General features: G+C 43.5%; 1 protein-coding gene across 2 annotated transcripts in view; it reads right to left on the bottom strand.

Moving 5' to 3' along the window:
* LOC143927560 (solute carrier family 26 member 6-like) overlaps positions 1-19,911 on the bottom strand; it is an 82,834-nt gene that overhangs the window by 18,394 nt on the left and 44,529 nt on the right. For both annotated transcript variants that reach the window (XM_077451693.1, XM_077451694.1), the window contains exons 12-14: positions 11,376-11,471; positions 8,447-8,553; positions 5,227-5,296 (exon numbers count right to left, since the gene is read on the bottom strand). In XM_077451693.1, coding sequence (XP_077307819.1) covers positions 5,227-5,296; positions 8,447-8,553; positions 11,376-11,471 — 273 coding nt within the window. The remainder of the gene's footprint in view (positions 1-5,226; positions 5,297-8,446; positions 8,554-11,375; positions 11,472-19,911) is intronic.

The raw sequence follows: 19,911 nt of genomic DNA, 5'->3' as shown, positions 1-19,911 counted from the left end.
TTACATACTCCCCTATCCTTGGAAGACTCATCTGCTTTGTATTCTCTGCCTCTCCTGATGACACTTCATGAAGCAATAACTCCAAGTTCAATACCAAAAGAAGTACTTGACAGAATTCCTGCGTGTCTATGGTCCACAGGCCCGGAAGACATTGGTCACTTAAAAGTGCCACCAGTTTCAGTCAAGCTCAAAGAGGGCGCATCATTGCCCGGAAACCACAATACCCACTTAAGTTGGCTCAATCAGAAGCTATCTCAAAACATGTAGCTGCCTTGGTCCAGAATGGGGCCTTGATCCCCTGTACCTCACCATGTAATACACCTCTTTTTCCTGTCAAGAAGAAAACACCTAAGGGAGAACCTGACAGATACAGGATGGTGCAGGATCTGCGAGCAATTAACGAAGTCACAGTGTTGGACACCCCAATTGTGCCAAATCCACATACCTTATTATCAGCTGTACCTCCAATGGCTGAGTACTTCACTGTGGTGGACCTGGCAAATGCATTCTACAGTGTAACCCTGCATCCTTCCTGCAGGTACCTCTTTGCCTTCTCCCACGAAAAGAAGCAGCAACGTACCCAGACAGTTATGCCAAAAAGGGGCACAGAACTCTCCAAGCTAGTTTGGGACAAGACACCTCACTGAAGACAGGGTGAAAGCAATCTCTGACATCCCACTGCCACAAGGCCAGAAGCCCCTTCATTCCTTCCTTGGACTAATTTCGTATTGCAGAGCATGGATTCCAGAAGGCTCCCTACTGATGCAAGCTTTGTATGATGCCCTGAAAGCAGACCCCTTCCAGATGTTTCCTGAAGCAATATCCAACTTTGAGGCCTTCAAGCACACCATCTCTGGCGCTAGGGCTCCCAGACTACGACAAAACGTTCAAGCCCTTTGTATCCGAACATCTGGGACATGCTACAGGTGTACTCGCCCAATCACACGGCATCTGCCTACGCCCTATAGGATATTATTCCTGTCGGCTGGATGTGATAGCAAGAGGAGGCCCATCGTGTCTGCGAGCTGTCTTTGCTGCACAAGCCTTGTTTGACAAAACTTTGGACTTGGCTCTCGGACTCTGCCTCGTTCTGCTTGCTCCCATGACATTGCTCCCATACTCCACCAAGATCCAGCCGAAACATCTGTCCATTGCCAGACACTTGAGACTCCTGTGTTTCTACCTTCTAGACAGCATTACTCTTACGTTGTCAAACACCGAAACCTACCACCCTACTTCCACTTCTCGAGGGGGGTAAGGAGGAGGAGTCGAGTCTTGACTTATCACCCTATAACTGCATTGAACGAATGCGGCTGGAAACCACGCATCTCCATCTCCCCACCGTGAGTGAAATACCCCTGCAGGATCCAGGTCACCACTGAAAACTCGGTTCTCCAAACTGAAACCTTACCGCCGGTGATGTCTGCACAGGTGGCAGAGCTGCAAGCACTTACTACAGCATGTAAATTGGCAGAGGGAAAAAGAGCCAACATTCATACGGACTCAAGATATGCTTTCAGCGTTGCCCATGATTTTGGTGTTATCTGGAAGGACAGAGGGTTCCTGATGGCTGCAGGAACACCTGTGAAACACAGCTCAGCCATCAAGGACTTGATGGACGCCCTGCTTCTCCCAACCCAAGTGACTATTCTAAAAGTAAAGCACACGACAAACTCAACTCGAAGGAAGCTCGAGGCAATCTAGCCGATTCAGCTGCCAAACAGACAGCCAGTGTTCCACGGGAAGTGGACAGCAGGGTGGTAGAAGAAGCCCACTCCATGCTTACCCTACAGACTCTCCCAGTGGACAGAGTTTATCTGAAATAATTACAGGAAGTAGCAAGTCTGGATGAGAAGGAAAGCTGGAAAACGGAGAGGAGGAACTCTCAGAGATGGACTATTCGAGTGCAGCAAGAAGCCTTGTCTACCCAGGAGTATGTACCCAGCCATGGTGCAATGGGGAAATGGAACTGCCCACTTGACAAAGACTCTTATGAACTTATCAGTTACTTCATTGACCAACAACTTCTGCAGATCATGCACTATCTGCAACAAATGTAACCCAGAATGTACAGAAAAGGCACAGAAGAAGCACCTGGCAAAAGCTCTATACCCCTTCCAGAGGATACAAATTGATCACTCCCAAATGTCAAAGGAGTGACAGATTCGAATACGCCCCCTAGTGGAGGTGGACATGACTGCCAGGACCACAGCTAAGGAACTACTGAGTGAGATAGTATGTAGATTTGAGGTCCCAGAGGTGATAGAGAGCGATCAGGCCCAGCCTTCACAGTAACCCTTACAAAAGATTAGGGCAGCACTGGGGGTTCAGTTGGCTCTACACACCCCTTACCACCCTCAAAGTAGCGGGAAGGTAGAAAGGATGAAAGGGACACTAGAAAAACAGGATGTTAAAGATGGCCCAAAAGACTAACATAAGTCGGCCAGACAGTTTGCCCATTGCCCTGTTCAGTGTCAGACACACACCCCGGGGGAAATATGCCCTATCTCCTTATAAAATTTAGTTTGGTTCAGCCCCCAGACTTGGCTGTCACTTTCCACAACAGTTTCAGTTGCAATCTGATGTGTTGACTAATTATGTAACCGCATTATCACGAGAATTAACCCAAATGCATGTCCAGGTGTTTTCTTCCATTCCAGATCCTGAATTAGATACAGGAATACACCAACTACTGCCTGGAGATTGGGGGCTGGTAAAGAAATTTGTGAGAAAACATTCTCTTGAACCCAGATATGATGGTCCATTCCAAGTTTTGCTGACCACAGCCACCTCAGTGGAATTGGCCGGGAAGAATACCTGAATACACGCTTCCCACTGCAAAAAATTTTTCCCCCCCCGAGGACAAGATCCCGCCCACTTCATGACGACCATGCTGCATATCCTTTTTCTGTTTGGTCTAGAGGGGAGGCCCAGGAGGTGGTCATCACAAAAAATTATAACATAATTACATTTTGGTACAACTCTTCAGGTACACATGTGACCACCTTTACCTTTGATTACTGTGACATAGTACCTTGTCTGTTTGACTCTTTCATGGCAATGCCATTGGTACAGTGACATCCCTGATGGTAAGGATATACATGTGTGTTTTACAGACAGTTACTGGGGCCAGAATTGTGGTTCCTGGGAGGGACAGTGGGTTGGAACATAGGACCAGATTAGAGGGTATCTGGACCGGTGAATGTGCCCTTGAAAAGGTGATTACGCCCCTCCATATCCTAGCAGAAGATACCCCTGATACATACACTGACCCAGCACACAGTCAGAGGAGGAAGCAAGCAGCTCTCTCCGGAAGCTTTGACCCTCATGTGTACATAGATGCTATAGGGGTCCCAAGGGGGGTCCCTGATGAATTCAAAGCCAGGGAATTGCTGGCCAGTTACCCCCCACTTCCTACATGACATTCCAGAACCGGATGGCCTTGGACATGGTGTTAGCTGAGAAAGGAGGTGTCTGTAAAATGATAGAAAAAACGGGGACCTGTTGCACCTACATTCCTGATAATACCGGCCCAAATGGTAAAATAACTTTAGCTATAAAGAAATTAGAAGATTTGTCATTGGAGTTGAAGAAGAACTCCGGTATTACAGACCCATGGGATCAATATTTTAGCTGGATGAGTGGGTGGCAGAAGGTGCTCGCCCAGATAGGGGTAACGGTACTAATAATCCTGGTTCTTTTAGCCCTGATTGAATGCTGTATTCTACCTTTCGTAAAGAAGTTAATGAGCAAGGCTGTAGAAAACAGCCCACCTACATCTCTCCACCAAGAAGAAGAGGACCCTCTTATGATGGAGAATGACAAACCCTTCACTCCTCTACAGTCACTCCCTGTCCAAAATCTCACAATCCTCTAGGGTTATAGGGGTAGATAGCACCTGATTGCCCTTCTCCAGCTGTATCGAGGGGGGTAGTGAACTAGTTGCTGCCCAACTCTATATACAGCCTAAAAAGAGTTGCTGAGGAGAATGGGCCAGGTGAGTAGGACCTTTAGATGAGGGACAGAAGAAAATAGCCATTTTAGGGGGGACTGTTAAGGAATCCAATGTACATAATGATAATCAGAAAATGTCTATTTGCTTATGTGTATACATGTTCCTTACTTATTATGTAGTATACAGATTGACTTTATGTTCGGAGCCAAGATGGCGTCTACCCCCCACATCCCCCGCGTTAGAAGAATTCATTTGAGATAACAGAACCAGTTTCAACCAAACTTCAAGCATCAAGTTTCTTCATTTCTCTTGTATTGTAACCAATGAGATGTACCAATTAGACTGACATAGTAATGACGTATCTTTCTGTATAAAATATAAACACCGCCCACCAATAAATCAGTATTTAGAAGTAGCCGAGCTGAACATGTCTCAGAGAGTGTTTACTTCTAATGTGCATGCACATTTATACCTTTTAATTAGGAATAGCAGCAGATAACCAAGAACTAATTTATAGTTCTTATCCATTTCAAGTGCTATACCACATCACAATCCCCCCCATACATCATCGCCATCAGCATACCTTTCACATCATAGTGCCCTTTACATCACAGTCCTCTCTTTAAAAGCAGTGCCACAGTGCCCACAGTTCCCCTTCACATCACTACCCCCTATACATCTCATTGCCCCTTAACATCACAGTCCCCCCTTTAAAAGCAGTCCCAGTGTCCTCAGTTCCCCTTCACATTGCAGTGCCCCTTTATTACACAGTCCCCCTTTATTATACAACACAGTGCCCCTTTATTATACAACACAGTGCCCCTTTATTATACAACACAGTGCCCCTAAACACAACACAGTGCCCCTTTATTATACAACACAGTGCCCCTTTTAGAGCAATCCTATCCTGCATAGTCCTATGGTAGCTTTGGCAGGGCAGAGGCACTAATAATCCTGGGATGTCCTCTGTCGGGCATCCAGCCTGGCCACCTATGTCACCCTCACAGTTGGCGGGGACGGGAGTTGTGAGAATGACATTGGTGGCCAGGTAGGAGGCCTAGGACAGGACACACAGAAATGGCAGTGGCAAGTCCGCGGTCCGGACAGGACTGTCACATGGTCCTATTCCAGACCACGGTCCACCATTTAGTGACCTATACACTAATGTATGCCCCTTTTGCTTTCCGTTGAAAGCACTTCATCCATTGGGTTCCAATGGGAAATACTAAACTATATAATATGCATTACCAAACAGTGTTATTGACTCTCACCTGTTGGTACTGAGCCACGTCCCTGTAAACATGTGTACTGGAAACTTGCCCAAGAACGGAGTAATGAGGTCTGTGGGGGAAGGAGAACAGACAAAGAAGTTGATCCAAAACATAAACCAGGAAACAGCTTACAGCTTAATTATACTCAAATGTCATTCAACGTGAGAGACAGAGCTATATGAAATGTTCCTCCAAGCAAAAGATGACAAACCTGAATTGTGTTTATGTCTGCTAATTAGGGATTTAAAGAATAGTTGTCAAATAAAAAGCAAAGCCTGTTTGAGAGACAAGACATAGTGAGATACTCGTGAATTTCAGCAAAACACTGAAGATGTGCTAAAACCACGAGGTGACTCAATTCATTGCAATCTATGGAAACCATTCTAAGCTTTGCTCTACAGAGGGTCTGCTGGAGACAAGCAAGGTACTACGCCATGTCCATTTCAACTCCGATCACCATTGTGTCATGAAATGCGGCAAGGCAAGAGTCGTGAATGCTTCCGAAACCACCCCATGGTACGCTGCGGTACGCTACCAAAACTAATTTGAATTTAAGTGACGCTAACTGATGTCCTTAAGCTGAACTCTTGTTCAAAAATTCTTTGTACATTTGATTATTGGACAAATGCCGTTCACAAATCTTGCTTGCTTTTAATATTCGATATTAAAATGAATGTAATTCCATCCTGACCCTTCGAATCATCTCATCACTGTGGTAGAAAACGAAAGTGGATTTGACCCCACCAATGATTAGAAAATTGAACAAACATTCTTGAAGCAAACATTTTCAAAATGTACTAGTGTGTAGCCGGTGTTATGGCAGATAGTGTCCTGCCATCATATAGTGTCCAAAGAAGAAGAAGAAGAAGCTTTGGAAAATCTCCGAAGCTGAACGGCGCCTGTGCCGTGAGTGGAGGTGGTAGTGCCACCATCCAAGCGGACATAGGATTGTGAAAATTACACGGCCCCTCGCGGGCGAGCTGTGCTCGCCAAGCTTCGGGCTCGGCCTCGCTGCGCTCGCCACGCTTCGGGCTCGGCCTCGCTGCGCTCGCCTCTTTTTTATTCCTACTCTATGTCCACTTGGATGGTGGGGATAGAACCTGGACTCACGGTGCAGGCGCCGTTCATCCTCGGCTATTTTCGGAATCTGTGTTGCTGTGTACTGCGCATGCGCAGTACACAGCGGACACTATCTGATGGGGGACCTTATATGATGGGACACCGGCTTTATTCTGCAAAATCATTTATACACATTCATTACTTAAAGTTACTGTAAATGATCACCTTGTAAAACAACCCATTCAGTTTACAAATAGAAATGAAAGGCAAAACATTTTTGTATAGATATAAAAATACATTATAAACACCTTTTTTTTTTAAATAAGTGATCACATTCCCTCTGTACTCAGCTGCCTAACAGCGAGGGGGGGGGGGGTTGGGGAAGCAGCAGCACACTGATCTTCCCAGTGAATGGCTGTGCAGCGGGGGGGCTTGTCAGGACAAGTCTGATCATTGGAAGAAAGTAGGGCTGCAACTAACAATTATTTTCATAATCGATTAGATGGCCAATTATTGTTTCGATTAATCAATTAATCAGGTTAATAACCTTAAAAAAAAGTGTGGTGTATAATTTAGTTAATTTTTAAAGTTTAAAAAAAAAAAAAAGGCTATTTATTCTTAAATATCTCTAAATGCTATGGCAAATATAAATAACCAACTATATGGTTAGGGAGCAAAATATCGAATCCACTCTGCGAATAACAGACAGAAGAGATATACTGTATATACGATTAGAGGATATATACTGTATATACTATTAGAGGAGATATACCTATATATAATATTAGAGGAGAGATATATACTGTATATACCATTAGATGAGAGATATACTGTATATACTATTAGAGGATATACTGTATATACTATTAGAAGAGATATACTGTATATATTATTAGAAGGTATATACTATTAGAGGAGAGATGTACTGCATATACTATTAGAGGAAATACACTGTATATACAATTAGAGGAGAGATATATTGTATATCCTATTAGAGGAGAGATATACTGTATATACCATTAGAGGAGAGATATACTGTATATACCATTAGAGGAGAGATATACTGTATATACCATTAGAGGAGAGATATACTGTATATACCATTAGAGGAGAGATGTACTGTATATACCATTAGAGGAGAGATGTACTGTATATACCATTAGAGGAGAGATATACTGTATATACCATTAGAGGAGAGATGTACTGTATATACCATTAGAGGAGAGATATACTGTATATACCATTAGAGGAGAGATGTACTGTATATACCATTAGAGGAGAGATATACTGTATATACCATTAGAGGAGAGATATACTGTATATACCATTAGAGGAGAGATATACTGTATATAACATTAGAGGAGAGATATACTATTTAAGGATCAATCTGGTAAATATCAGACTCATTAACTTTAACCCCATTTTGTTACTGGCCGAATCGATTATGAAAATAGTAATCAATTTCATAATCAGTTGTCGATTAATCGATTCCTTGTTTCCGCCCTAGAGGAAAGCACCCCGAGTTCCCAGCACAGCTGGAGAACTGACCACGGTGTGTTCTCCTGCTTGGTGTGGTCAGTTTTTAATAGGAAAGCAGAGGGACAGGCAGGAACACCGGGGATTTCACACAAAGGAAGCAATACAAGAGAACAGAAGACTTTCTCATACAAGTACATGGTACAGCAGGAATATGAAATGTTGGGGGTAACGAACGCTTTAAGAGTACAAACTTGAATAAAGGATGGAAGGAAGGAAGGAAGGGTGTGTGTGTGTGTGTGTGTGTGTGTGTGTGTGTGTGTGTGTGTGTGTGTGTGTGTGTGTGTTTGTTTGCGGAGGAGGGCAGGAGGTTCTGCAAAACCTCTAATAATGTTTTTGGAGGTTGTTTTTGTATTTATATAATTGTATTTCTTACTTCATGAAAACCTAATAAACACAATAATAAAAAAAAAAAAATAAGAATAAACAGTTTAGTGTGACTTTAAGGATTTTCGGCATTCCAGAACATCCAATGTCACATTCTAGAATGTTGAAAATCCTTAAATTCTGTTTACTATGTTTTCATAAAGTAAAAAAAGTTGTAAAAGGCAAAAAAAATTTACTCCGTGTTGCATTTTCAAATACGGTTTAAAAAAATAAAAAAGTCAAAAAACGCAAGACTCACAGCTGCGTCCTAAAGATGACAGTCAGCAGACAGAAGGCCACAGAGACCGCCAGTCCCAGGTCCAAATTCAGGAGTATCGTGGCCACAAATGTCACCAACCAGATCACCTGAAAGAGACCAGATTGCAGAATTCCATCACAGCAATAATTTATAGAACTTTCAGACCTGAGCCCCTTAGAACCTTGGAATAACAGTCATTTACACTATTGAGCCAGTGAAACTGCATGTACTGTGCAAATAGGTGCAAAATCCAATGTTTTTAGGTTTTTTTTTCTCCAGGTTTTCAGGAAAATACCACATTTGGGTCTGTAGATGCTGCTGATGATCATAGGCAATACTTACAGTGCCTTGAAAAAGTATTCATACCCCCTGACATTTTCCACATTTTGTCACGTTACAACCAAAAACGTAAAATGTATTTTATTGGGATTTTATGTGATAGACCAACACAAAGTGGCACATAATTGTGAAGGTGCAGGAAAATGATAAATGGTTTTCAAACATTTTTCACAAATATCTGAAAAGTGTGGCGTGCATTTGTATTCAGTCCTCTAGCCCAGGTTCACACTGACAGCGGGAATGAAATTGTGTGAGTTCAGCTAAATTCCCACAATTTCATTCCCACATGTCAGTCCCGACTTCGGGGACGATTTTGGAAACATCTGTGTGGGTTCCTACACAGATGTCTATGGAAATCGCATGCTGAAGTCGCCAAAAGCAGTACAGAAACTACTTGTGGGAATCGGCACGGCGCTGCAAATGCAGCGTTTCGCACTGATTCAGATGGTAACATTGCCGGCATGCCAAATCGCTCCAATGTGAACCAGAGCTTACTCTGATACCCCTAACTAAAATCTAGTTGAATAAATTGCCTTCTGAAGTCATCGAAATAGTAAATAGAGTCCACCTGTGTGTAATTTAATCTCAGTATAAATACAGCTGTTCTGTGAAGCCCTCAGAGGTTTGTTAAAGAACCATAGAGAACAAACAGCGTCATGAAGGCCAAGGAACACACCAGACAGGTCAGGGATAAAGTTGTGGAGAAGTATAAAGCAGGGTTAGGTTAAAAAAAAATATCCCAAGCTTTGAATGTCTCACAGAGCTCTGTTCAATCCATCATCGGAAAATGGAAAGAGTATGGCACAACTGCAAACCTACCAAGACATGGCCGTCCACCTAAACTGACCGGCCGGGCAAGGAGAACATTCATCAGAGAAGAGCCAAGAGGTCCATGGTAACTCTGGAGGAGCTGCAGAGATCCACAGCTCAGGTGGGAGAATCTGTCCACAGGACAACTATTAGTCGTCTCTCCACAAATCTGCCCTTATAGAAGACAGGCAAGAAGAAAGACATTGTTGAAAGAAAGCCATAAGAAGTCCTGTTTGCAGTTGGTGAGAAGCCATGTGGAGGACACAGCAAACATGTGGAAGAAGGAGCTCTGGTCAGATGAGACCAAAATTGAACTTTTTGGCCTAAAAGCAAAATGCTATGTGTGGCAGAAAACTAACACGGCACATCACCCTGAACACACCATCCCCACCGTGAAACATGGTGGTGGCAGCATCATGTGGTGGGGATGCTATTCTTCATCAGGGACAGGGAAGCTGGTCAGAGTTGATGGAAAGATGGATGGAGATAAATACAGGACAATCTTAGAAGAAAACCTGTTAGAGTCTGCAAAAGACTTGAGACTGGGGTGGAGGTTCACCTTCCAGCAGGACAAACGACCCTAAACATAAGCCAGAGCTACAATGGAATGGTTTAGAACAATGCATATTCATGTGTTAGAATGGCCCAGTCAAAGTCCAGACCTGAATGCAATAGAAAATCTGTGGCAGGACTTAAAGTGGTTGTAAACCCTTACAAACCACTTTGACTTACAGGTAAGCCTAGATTACGGCTTACCTGTAGGTCCAAGAAATATCTCCTAAACCTATATGGTTTAGGAGATATTTACAAAAAGACAGCCACCACTGTCTACGGCGCATGCGCCGTAGACAGAGGCGCACAGGTGCACTGGGCAGGCCGCAGATCGCGGCGATATGCCGCGAGTGTCAGATCCCGTGCGCATGCGCGGGAGTGACGTCATCACTGCTCCGGCGAATCACAGCGCCAGAGCAGCAAGACCCGGAAGTCACTCCAGGATCCATGGCAGCAGCAGACATGAAGACGGGGGACTGCTTCGGGGGCTTCGTTCTCAGGTAAGTTATTTATAATGAGCTAGTATGCTATGCATACTAGCTCATTATGCCTTTGCCTTGCAGGTTGCTTTTTTTTTTTCCCCATGGGTTTACAACCACTTTAAAAATTGCTGTTCACAGACGCTCTCCATCCAATCTGACAGAGCTTTAGCTATTTTGCAAAGAAGAATGGGCAAGAAGGTGTTCTACAAAGTATTGACTGAGGGGGGGCTGAATACAAATGCACACCACACTTTTCACATATTTGTAAAAAAAATGTAAAACTATTTATCATTTTCCTTCCACTTTTATGGTTTTGGTTGTAACATGATAAAATGTGGTCAATTTCAAGGAGTATGAATACTTTTTCAAGGCACTGTATTTACTATGTTTGTTAGCTCCAACTAGTGGCCATAATGTAGTATTCTCCCGATTCACAATATTCTTTGAATGACTAACATTTGACCTGTAGAGAAAATTGCCTAAGTTTGCCCTTAATCTCACAGAACAAATGTAATGTAACAAATAAAAAGAGAAAAGAAATGTTGCAATATAATACAAATTTTGCCTTTGGGTTTAGATAGATAAGGTGGGTGACAGTGGTGGACTTTACGACCCCAGGGTTGCAAGATTTAACTTTTGGGTGGATTATCATTTAACTCTCCTTTTATCGCCTTCCACATAGAAATGCATTTGTCTGTGAAGCTTCAAAAAATCTACAGTATCTGCTTAGTTGAACATTGCTTTACCAAGTCAATTCTGTTTGTTCTCCATAGCAAGGGGATGTCTCTGAACTGCTTGAAGATACCCTTCAAATTCACGATGACAACTGATGCCAGGATTGCCTGGGAGGAAGGAAGTTTTACATTAGTTATTGACGGTCTAACGAGCACCAATCTGCTTTCTACCACCTGTCAGCTGAATCCCCATATAATTAGTTTCATGGTCTGGACCTCCTAACAGGGTTCACTGCTGTTCCAGTGCCATGTACCTCAATGATAGGGCACTATTCCTCCCACTGATACCAATGATGGGGCACTATTCCTGCCACTGATACCAATGATGGGGCACTATTCCTCCCACTGATACCAATGATGGGGCACTATTCCTTCCACCGATACCAATGATGGAGCACTATTCCACCCACTAACACCAATGATCAGCCACTATTCCTCCCCGATACCAATGATGGAGAACTATTCTTCACACTGACATCAATGACCGGACACTATTCCTACTGACACCAATGATCGGGCACTATTCCTACTGACACCAATGATCGGGCACTATTCCTACTGACACCAATGATCGGGCACTATTCCTACTGACACCAATGATCGGGCACTATTCCTACTGACACCAATGATCGGGCACTATTCCTACTGACACCAATGATCAGGCACTATTCCTCCCACTGATACCAATGATGGGGCACTATTCCTCCCACTGATACCAATGATAGGGCACTATTCCTCCCACTGATACCAATGATAGGGCACTATTCCTCCCACTGATACCAATGATGGAGCACTATTCCTCCCACTGATACCAATGATGGGGCACTATTCCTTCCACCGATACCAACGATGGAGCACTATTCCTCCCACTGACACCAATGATGGGGCACAATTCCACCCACAGACACCAATGATCAGCCACTATTCCTCCCCGATACCAATGATGGAGAACTATTCTTCCCACTGACATCAATGACCGGGCACTATTCCTACTGACACCAATGATCGGGCACTATTCCTACTGACACCAATGATCGGGCACTATTCCTACTGACACCAATGATCGGGCACTATTCCTACTGACACCAATGATCGGCACTATTCCTACTGACACCAATGATCGGGCACTATTCCTACTGACACCAATGATGGGGCACTATTCCTCCCACTGACACCAATGATGGGGCACAATTTCTCCTTCTACTGACCACAGGCGCTATGTAAATATTTTTACTTCCACGGACTGCCAAGTCATTGTTTTTTTCCTCCCACTGGCCACAGGCCGCCCTCAGGCCCCTCAAAGAACAGTAAACTAGCCATTTGTTTATGTAGCACCGTCCCAGTCAGTATAGGTTGTTAAGCAAATCTAGTTCCGCTCCTCTGTAACCGGTGGAGCAGGAGTTGATTGTTCTGGTCTGCAGGGTGTTTTCACAGGCTGCTGGATTGATTGGAAAGAAGAATAAGAGAGCAACCTAATTATTTATGGGAACCCAGCCAATTCCTGTAGAGGTGTGTCCAGTAGGTGGGTGAAGAGGCCATAAATAGACTAAAGCCTGAAGCAGGGGGGTTGTTTGGTTGGATCCCAGGCCTAGCCCTGCCAGAGGAGTCCCCTGTCTGAGGAGCTCTGGGCAGTCTACTGGAGACTCTACTTGAAGGTCAGAGGTCCCAGCTATAGTCTAAGCTTTTTTTATCCCTATTTTTTATCCCCCTATTTTTTATCCCCCTATTTTTTACCTCGGAGGAATTTTTTACTTGAAAAAAACTTTTTTCAATTTTTTCCTGATTTGTTCTTAACTTTTTTCTTAAATTTTTTTCTTCATTAAATAATATTTTTTTTAATATAAGCACATTTCGCTATGTTGGTCATCTCCTAGAAAAAGAAAAATAATTTTTAATCTTACGTCCGTAATTGCAATGGTTTTAATAATGGTTTTAGTATCAACATATTTATAGAAATGAGAAATCGAAGTGTTACATCTTTCTACTGTATATGTATATTGTATAAGAAGTTGATTATCGGCCGAGAATCATCGTGGATGTTGTCCACAGGGGGCTAGATGGCTGTTCATTGGTCCGCCTGTGGATCCATCAAATGGTAGAGCGATCTACATTGGTCGCTCGACCATAAGATTAACATAAAAGGCCGTCTTCCGGTAGGTAAGCCACGACCCCGAGACAAAGTCGGAAATGTGTCTTACCGAAAGTGACGTGTGCGTTCCAACAGTGAGATCCGGATGGCATGAAAAGAAACAGACACACATCCGCTGTACTCAGCGGATGTTGCGAGCTCTTTTTTCCGGCAACAGGATCACTCCGGATACAGGCACAGTGCACTTTAATTTTCAATGCTTCATTTTATATTGATTCTGGTACGCAGTTTTCTTGTAAGGGGGGCTTTTTGTGAAACCAATAAATTTGTTTACGGGTTTACACTATGTGGATATTGCATTCTTTTGACATGAACCTGGAGCCCTATTGAAACTGTAGACCGACATCTAGTGGATGGTGATAAAAGAGCAGGTGAAAGGTCGAATATCTTTAAAGGTGCAAATTGCTTGGCGTTTTGGCGAGTGCATCCCCATAGGGGAGATTTCATCGCACAGGGTGATCCTTGGTGGAAGCTTTTCATCACAGCGATACAACGCATCTATTCTATCAGTTCATATCTTTTATTATCTACTGACAATTTATATTGGACAGTATATGGGAAGCACTGCTGCAGTATGATAAAGAGACTTTGACGTTTTTTTTTTTTTTTTATATTGCCATTTTTACATTTCTCCTTTACAGTCTGGAGAAGCTCACTGGAGGATACGAGGTGAAGGCTGGAGAGAAGAATGTCCAGTGGTTCTGTGGGGTAGTGAGTCTGTAGAGTGCCTGGTAGATATCAGGGGGAGGAAACTGATGATCCTGTGGCATTGTGGGTACTAACATAATCCCTGTGCCCCAGGGGCTTTGTGCGGTGTTCAGTTCTTCAAAGAAGAAAGTTCTAAGCATTCTCTCAGCAAGTAGTGAACTTTGTGGAAGGACTCTGTCAGAACAGAGAGGAGGCAAGTGTCCTCGGCTGTTTCGGTTCTTTTGGGGATCCCATGTGTTCCCCCATACCCATTCAAGTTCAGCTCAGCAATAAAAATACAAGAGACACCCCTAGACTGTTTATTTGAGCCAGTGTGAGTGAAGAAAATACTGTGTTCCTGGCTGTGTGTGCACTCAATTGGGGAAACGGGACCATCAAAGCCTGCAGCTCCTTGGGGGGTGCATTACATTTAGAATGTTTGAACTAGATAAATGTGTGGGAGCCACTGCTTAGCCAGAGGCAATTTTCAAGGTAGTCAATAAGTGAGTAGACCAACATTCAGGTCAACAGAAAGATTGTCCATTGTCAGGAGTCTTGTGCATGAAGTTTGAATTTGATGATGGATAGGAATTGGTTTCCTGATACACTATTGTTAAATTTACAGTTCTTTGTAGTTCACTTCAGCTAGAATTCAGACAGCATCTCACAGGGTCACTGGGAGCAAACTTCCTAAAACTTGGTCCTGTACCACCAGTGATGCACAACAGCAATACTTGAAAAAAAATAATAATTTGTAACCGTGAATAGCATTTCCAGGCTTCATTTTTAGTTTAACTGGATTGTGGAAGCCAAGGTCCAACATGCCCCCTTGTTGAGTCAGAGCTCTCCAATCCGCAGGGGCATGGACTTTGCTGATTGCAAAGCTTTAGGTCTAAGTCAAGAGTGTTCCAAACCTCTGCATAGAGAGACCACTGTTCTGCCTAATAGAGTCCGGCCATCAATATGTGTCCGCTCCGTACTGAGCATGCGCAGTACGGAGCAGACGAAGCTTCGGAAAATCTCCGAAGCTGAACGGCGCCTGCGCCGTGAGTGGAGGTGGTAGCCCCACCATCCAAGCGGACATAGGGTTGTGAATTTTAGAGGGCCCCTCGCGGGCAAGCTTCGCTCGCCACGCTTCGGGCTCGGCCTCGCTGCGCTCGGCTCTTTTTTATTCTAACTCTATGTCCACTTGGATAGTGGGGATAGAACCTGGACTCACGGCGCAGGCGCCGTTCATCCTCGGCAATTTTCGGAATCTGTGTTCCTGTGTACTGCGCATGCGCAGTACGCAGGGGACAGCATCTGATGGAGGACCCTATTTGACAAGACACCACTACTCTCTCCCCTTCCCCCTCCCCCACAGAGAGTAAGAATCCTTCTCTGCAGTATGCTGGGAAGGAACAGACTTTGAAGACTTTGTACACCTTTTGTTTTACACACCTGGAACGCATTTAAATGGTTTAAACTGAAAGTTTGTTTGAGTGTTAATTATTTTATTGGTGTTATTATAACTGTCACTTTGGTTACAAAATAATTTTAGGGCAAAATGTTCTTTCAGTGTACAAAGACAGAACAATCATTGTCATTGTACGGGGTTCACCTTGGGTACTTCCTGCTGTTATGTCACTTATAGAAGACAATTCTTTCAATTTTCAGCATAATCTTTTAGGATTGCAGTCAGGTGTATGTGAACTGGATTTACAGGAATAATCTCCTTTTCTTTTTTTGGGGGGGTTTGTAGGTGTAATTCCCTTTCAAATTGTACTTATTTCCCCATTATAACAATTTAATGTTTAAAATTGGTGGAGGATAATTTCCAGGTACTACACACTAGATTGCTAATTATGTACTGCCTTATTAACACTAAGCCTCTTATCTTCAATGTCTCTTATTTTCTTTTATTTCCTGGTATTAACACTAGGTATCATTTCTCAGCTATTTATTTAACAGCATCAACTGCGCAGAGATTATGGGTACTCGCACACCAGGAGTGGCAATCTCAGTCCCATCAGGGAACTGCAGGAAGTTGTTGGCGGCTGTTGCATTGCTGCCCAGCACGGGTGGGTCCTCTGTGGACTTTCCAATTTCGTTGGGGGGGCCGCCCTGGACATTTTTTCCAGCTTGCGCTCCATCTAAAGTGCAGACAGAAGACTGCCTGCGCGTCGGTGGCACGATACACCACTCCACCTTGTCGCGCCGAGGGACACAGTGATGAATGCCATGTGCCAAACATTGGCGCCGACATCCTCACTACATTGACCAGCTGTTCCCAATTGCACAGTAATGCAATTGGGCCAATTACTCCCTGACACCTGTATATCTACCAGCACCCTAGCCAGTCATTTTAGATGCCGTGGAGGTGCAATGGTGACCCGAGTGTTAGAGCTGGGGGAGGATGTGATGTGGGAAAGCTGGGGGAGGAGCCCGAGGCGGTGTCTGTGAGGACGGAAGGGGAGGCAGGAGATCCATGGCAGCAAGTCTGATGCAGATGCTGGTGAAGTGGGATAGAACACCGTGTTAGAGGACAGCACATGGTGACCCCCGCAGATGCCTATTCCCCATGATATTGGATCAGGAGACCAAGGAGGAGCGACTGATAGATCGGGGTGGACAGCAGTAAAGGATGCAGGAAACTGAACAGGGGTAAGTGAGAGATATCCCTGGTTCAATCAAAAAAATGGCTGCAAGAGAAAACACCTGATCCTGAGACCCCACGAGTGACTGTTGGTTGCTGGCCTCCCCTCTGTCTCCTCTATACGCCCCCCCTCTTATCTCTGCCTTTGTGTCCTCTGTATATTATGCTCTGCATACTACCCTCCAGAGCCCCTAGGTTATCCAGCGCTGTTGCATCGTGAACTGTGTTTGAACTGTGTTTGCTGTGGAAGCTAAAGAGATTTGATGACTAACCGAGGGAGAGATGCAGCAGCTGGGACTGGCTAAAATTTAACTGACTGGAGACATAAGAGAGGTCTTGATGGAGCAATGATTCTTTTTGAAACCTATGAATCTATGAGAGCTACGGAATTGAAATGTTTGTAAGAACGTACCAATGAGAGGACTTGTTTAAATGTCAATGATTGCCTAATAACCCTAGGAGTGGCTCAATTGATTAAATGCTGGAATTACTGGAAACTGCTAAACTGATAGTTGAAACTAGTACTGAGTTTTAAGCTCACTTAAGGACTAAGTATTGATACAGCTTAGTACTGACTGAAAAGGTTATGAACTATGCTAGGAACTAAGCTGCAAATTAAGTGATGAACTCTGCGATTTAACTATGCGATAAGTTCGGAGCGATATCTACTGGAGAGTAACTTTCCTTCCTGTGGTGGATAGCAGCTGATTAGATAATTGGGTTAAGCTAATATAGAGCTGCAAAAGCATAAGGACATTCCTTTTTTTTTTTCTTTTTTTTCCTTCGTATCTTCCCGCCTCTCTTACGTTATACAGAGACCGGGAAAGAGGGATGAATGGTACGTTTTTCATAGGTTCTTTATAGGATTTTCATAGGTGCCCCAGCAAAATAAAATACAAAAAAAAAAAAATCCACCAAGTTGCAGAATTTTCAATTCCATCTAAACTAGGGGGCCTGAAAGGGTTAAGTGACTGGAGACATAAGAGAGGTCTTGATGGAGCAATGATTTTGTCTGAAAACTATGAATCCAGGAGTGGCTCAATTGATTAAATGCTGGAAGTACTGGAAACTACTAAACTGATAGTTGAAACTAGTACTGAGTTTTAAGCTCACTTAAGGACTAAGTATTGATACAGCTTAGTACTGACTGAAAAGGTTATGAACTATGTTATGAACTAAGCTGCAAATTAAATGATGAACTCTGCGATTTAACTATGCGATAAGCTTGGAGCGATATTTTCTGGAGAGTAACTTTCCATTATGTGGTGGATAGCAGCTGATTAGACAATTGGATCAAGCAGAAATAGAGCTGCAAAAGTATAAGGACATTCCCCTTTTTTTTTTTTTTTTTTTCCTCTCTCTCTACGTGTCCTCCCGCCCCTCTTACGCTATATAGAGATCGGAAAAAAGGGACGAAGGGTACATTTTGTTTTTTTATTGTTCCTTTACAGGATCTTTACAGGTGCCCTAATAAAAAAAAAAAAGTAAAAAAAAAAAAAAAAAAAATCCATCAAGTCGCAGAATTTTCAATTCTTAAAGCAAAAGTGAAGAGAAGTATTCCATCTAAACTAGGGTGCCTGAGAGGTGAAACGGCAGGATATTCTTCTCTCCCCTTGCCCCTCCATTCAAATCAATAAAAGCAAAGATTGGAACCGAGAGGTACTCCCCTCTATACAGGACAACTATTTTGTCAAACAAGATAAGTGAACAAGATACATGATGAGGGGAAGATCACATAAAACAACAGAACCTAAAACCCCGAGGGAGAGTTTAAATACTAGTGTAACAGCTAGTTCAATACAAAAATACTTGACAACTAAAGAGGGTAACCAAAAAAGCCCAGATGTAGAAAAAAAAACATCCTTGCCAACCAAAAACGCAAAAAAAGAAATGGCTAAGTTAAAAGGAGCCCAAGGAGATAAAACAAGAGAAGAAACACAAACAGAGAGAGAGATGGAAACTTACGAGGGGGACGGGGAAGAACAGCGAAGTATAGCTCAAATGCCCACGAAGATCGAGATGATGGTAATGTTTGAAAGGATGGAAAGTTTAATTAAGAGTGAGATTACAAATGTCCGGATGGATCTGGGCCATTTGCTGCGGAGAGTAGAAGAGGCTGAGGAGAGAACTGAGAAACAAACACAAGAAATCGCAGAATTAAAATCGCAAGTGAAAGCACTGCAAATAAACCAAAGAAATACCTTCTATAAAATGGAAGCACAGGAAAATCAAAATAGACGCCAAAATCTAAGGATAAGAGCCCTCCCAGAGCAAAATGGAGAGAAACTGGAAGAAAAAATAAGGAAAATATTTAACCCCCTACTAGGACGAGAAGAGGACGAGGAGTTAAAGATCGATAGAGTACATAGAATTAGAAAGCCTCTAGGAATGAAGGAGGAGACCCCACGAGATGTCATTGTTAAATTCCATCGGTATACAGATAAGGAGAAAATATGGAGGAACCTCAGAGAGAGACACCCGTTGCAATACGAGCAAACAACTTTGCAAGTATTTGCGGACTTGTCAAGTGAAACATTATCCAGAAGAAGACAATTAAAACCATTACTAGAACATTTAAGACAAGCTAATATTAAATATAGTTGGGGGTTTCCTGCAGCATTGATAGTACATAGGGACGGAAAGACGGTTAGATTGAAATTTCCGGAAGAAGTACAGGACTTTTGTACAGAGTTACAGATTCCAACCATTAGTATACCTAAGCGATCGGAAAGAGAAGAAAGACTAATTGAAGAGGGAATAGGGCAGAGAGCTTAATGTAGGGGGGGGGGGGTAGGGGGAGAGGGGGGGGAGGGGGGGCTGGTGCAATTTATTACAAAAGAAACGAGATGGGAGAGGTAAAGTAAATAAAAGTTAATGTGGGTATGGGTGGAAACGGGAAGAGCCTCCCTGGACTTTCTGCTCCCTCCTCTCCCCCCCTATGTCTACCGGGCCTTCAAGGCCGGGGGGGAGTGGAGGGACACGGAATGCCGGGCTTGGAGCTTCACCCCAAGGGGTGAGGTACATATTGCAGGATGGGGATATATTCTGGATATAGGTACAAGGACCAAAGAGGGGTC

The sequence above is a fragment of the Lithobates pipiens genome, unplaced genomic scaffold (genome assembly GCF_037356315.1).
Source record: "Lithobates pipiens isolate NorthernLeopardFrog02 unplaced genomic scaffold, aLitPip1_a1.2 Scaffold_23, whole genome shotgun sequence".
NCBI classification, from domain to species: Eukaryota; Metazoa; Chordata; class Amphibia; order Anura; family Ranidae; genus Lithobates; species Lithobates pipiens.
This window is presented reverse-complemented; position numbering and strand designations above follow the sequence as displayed.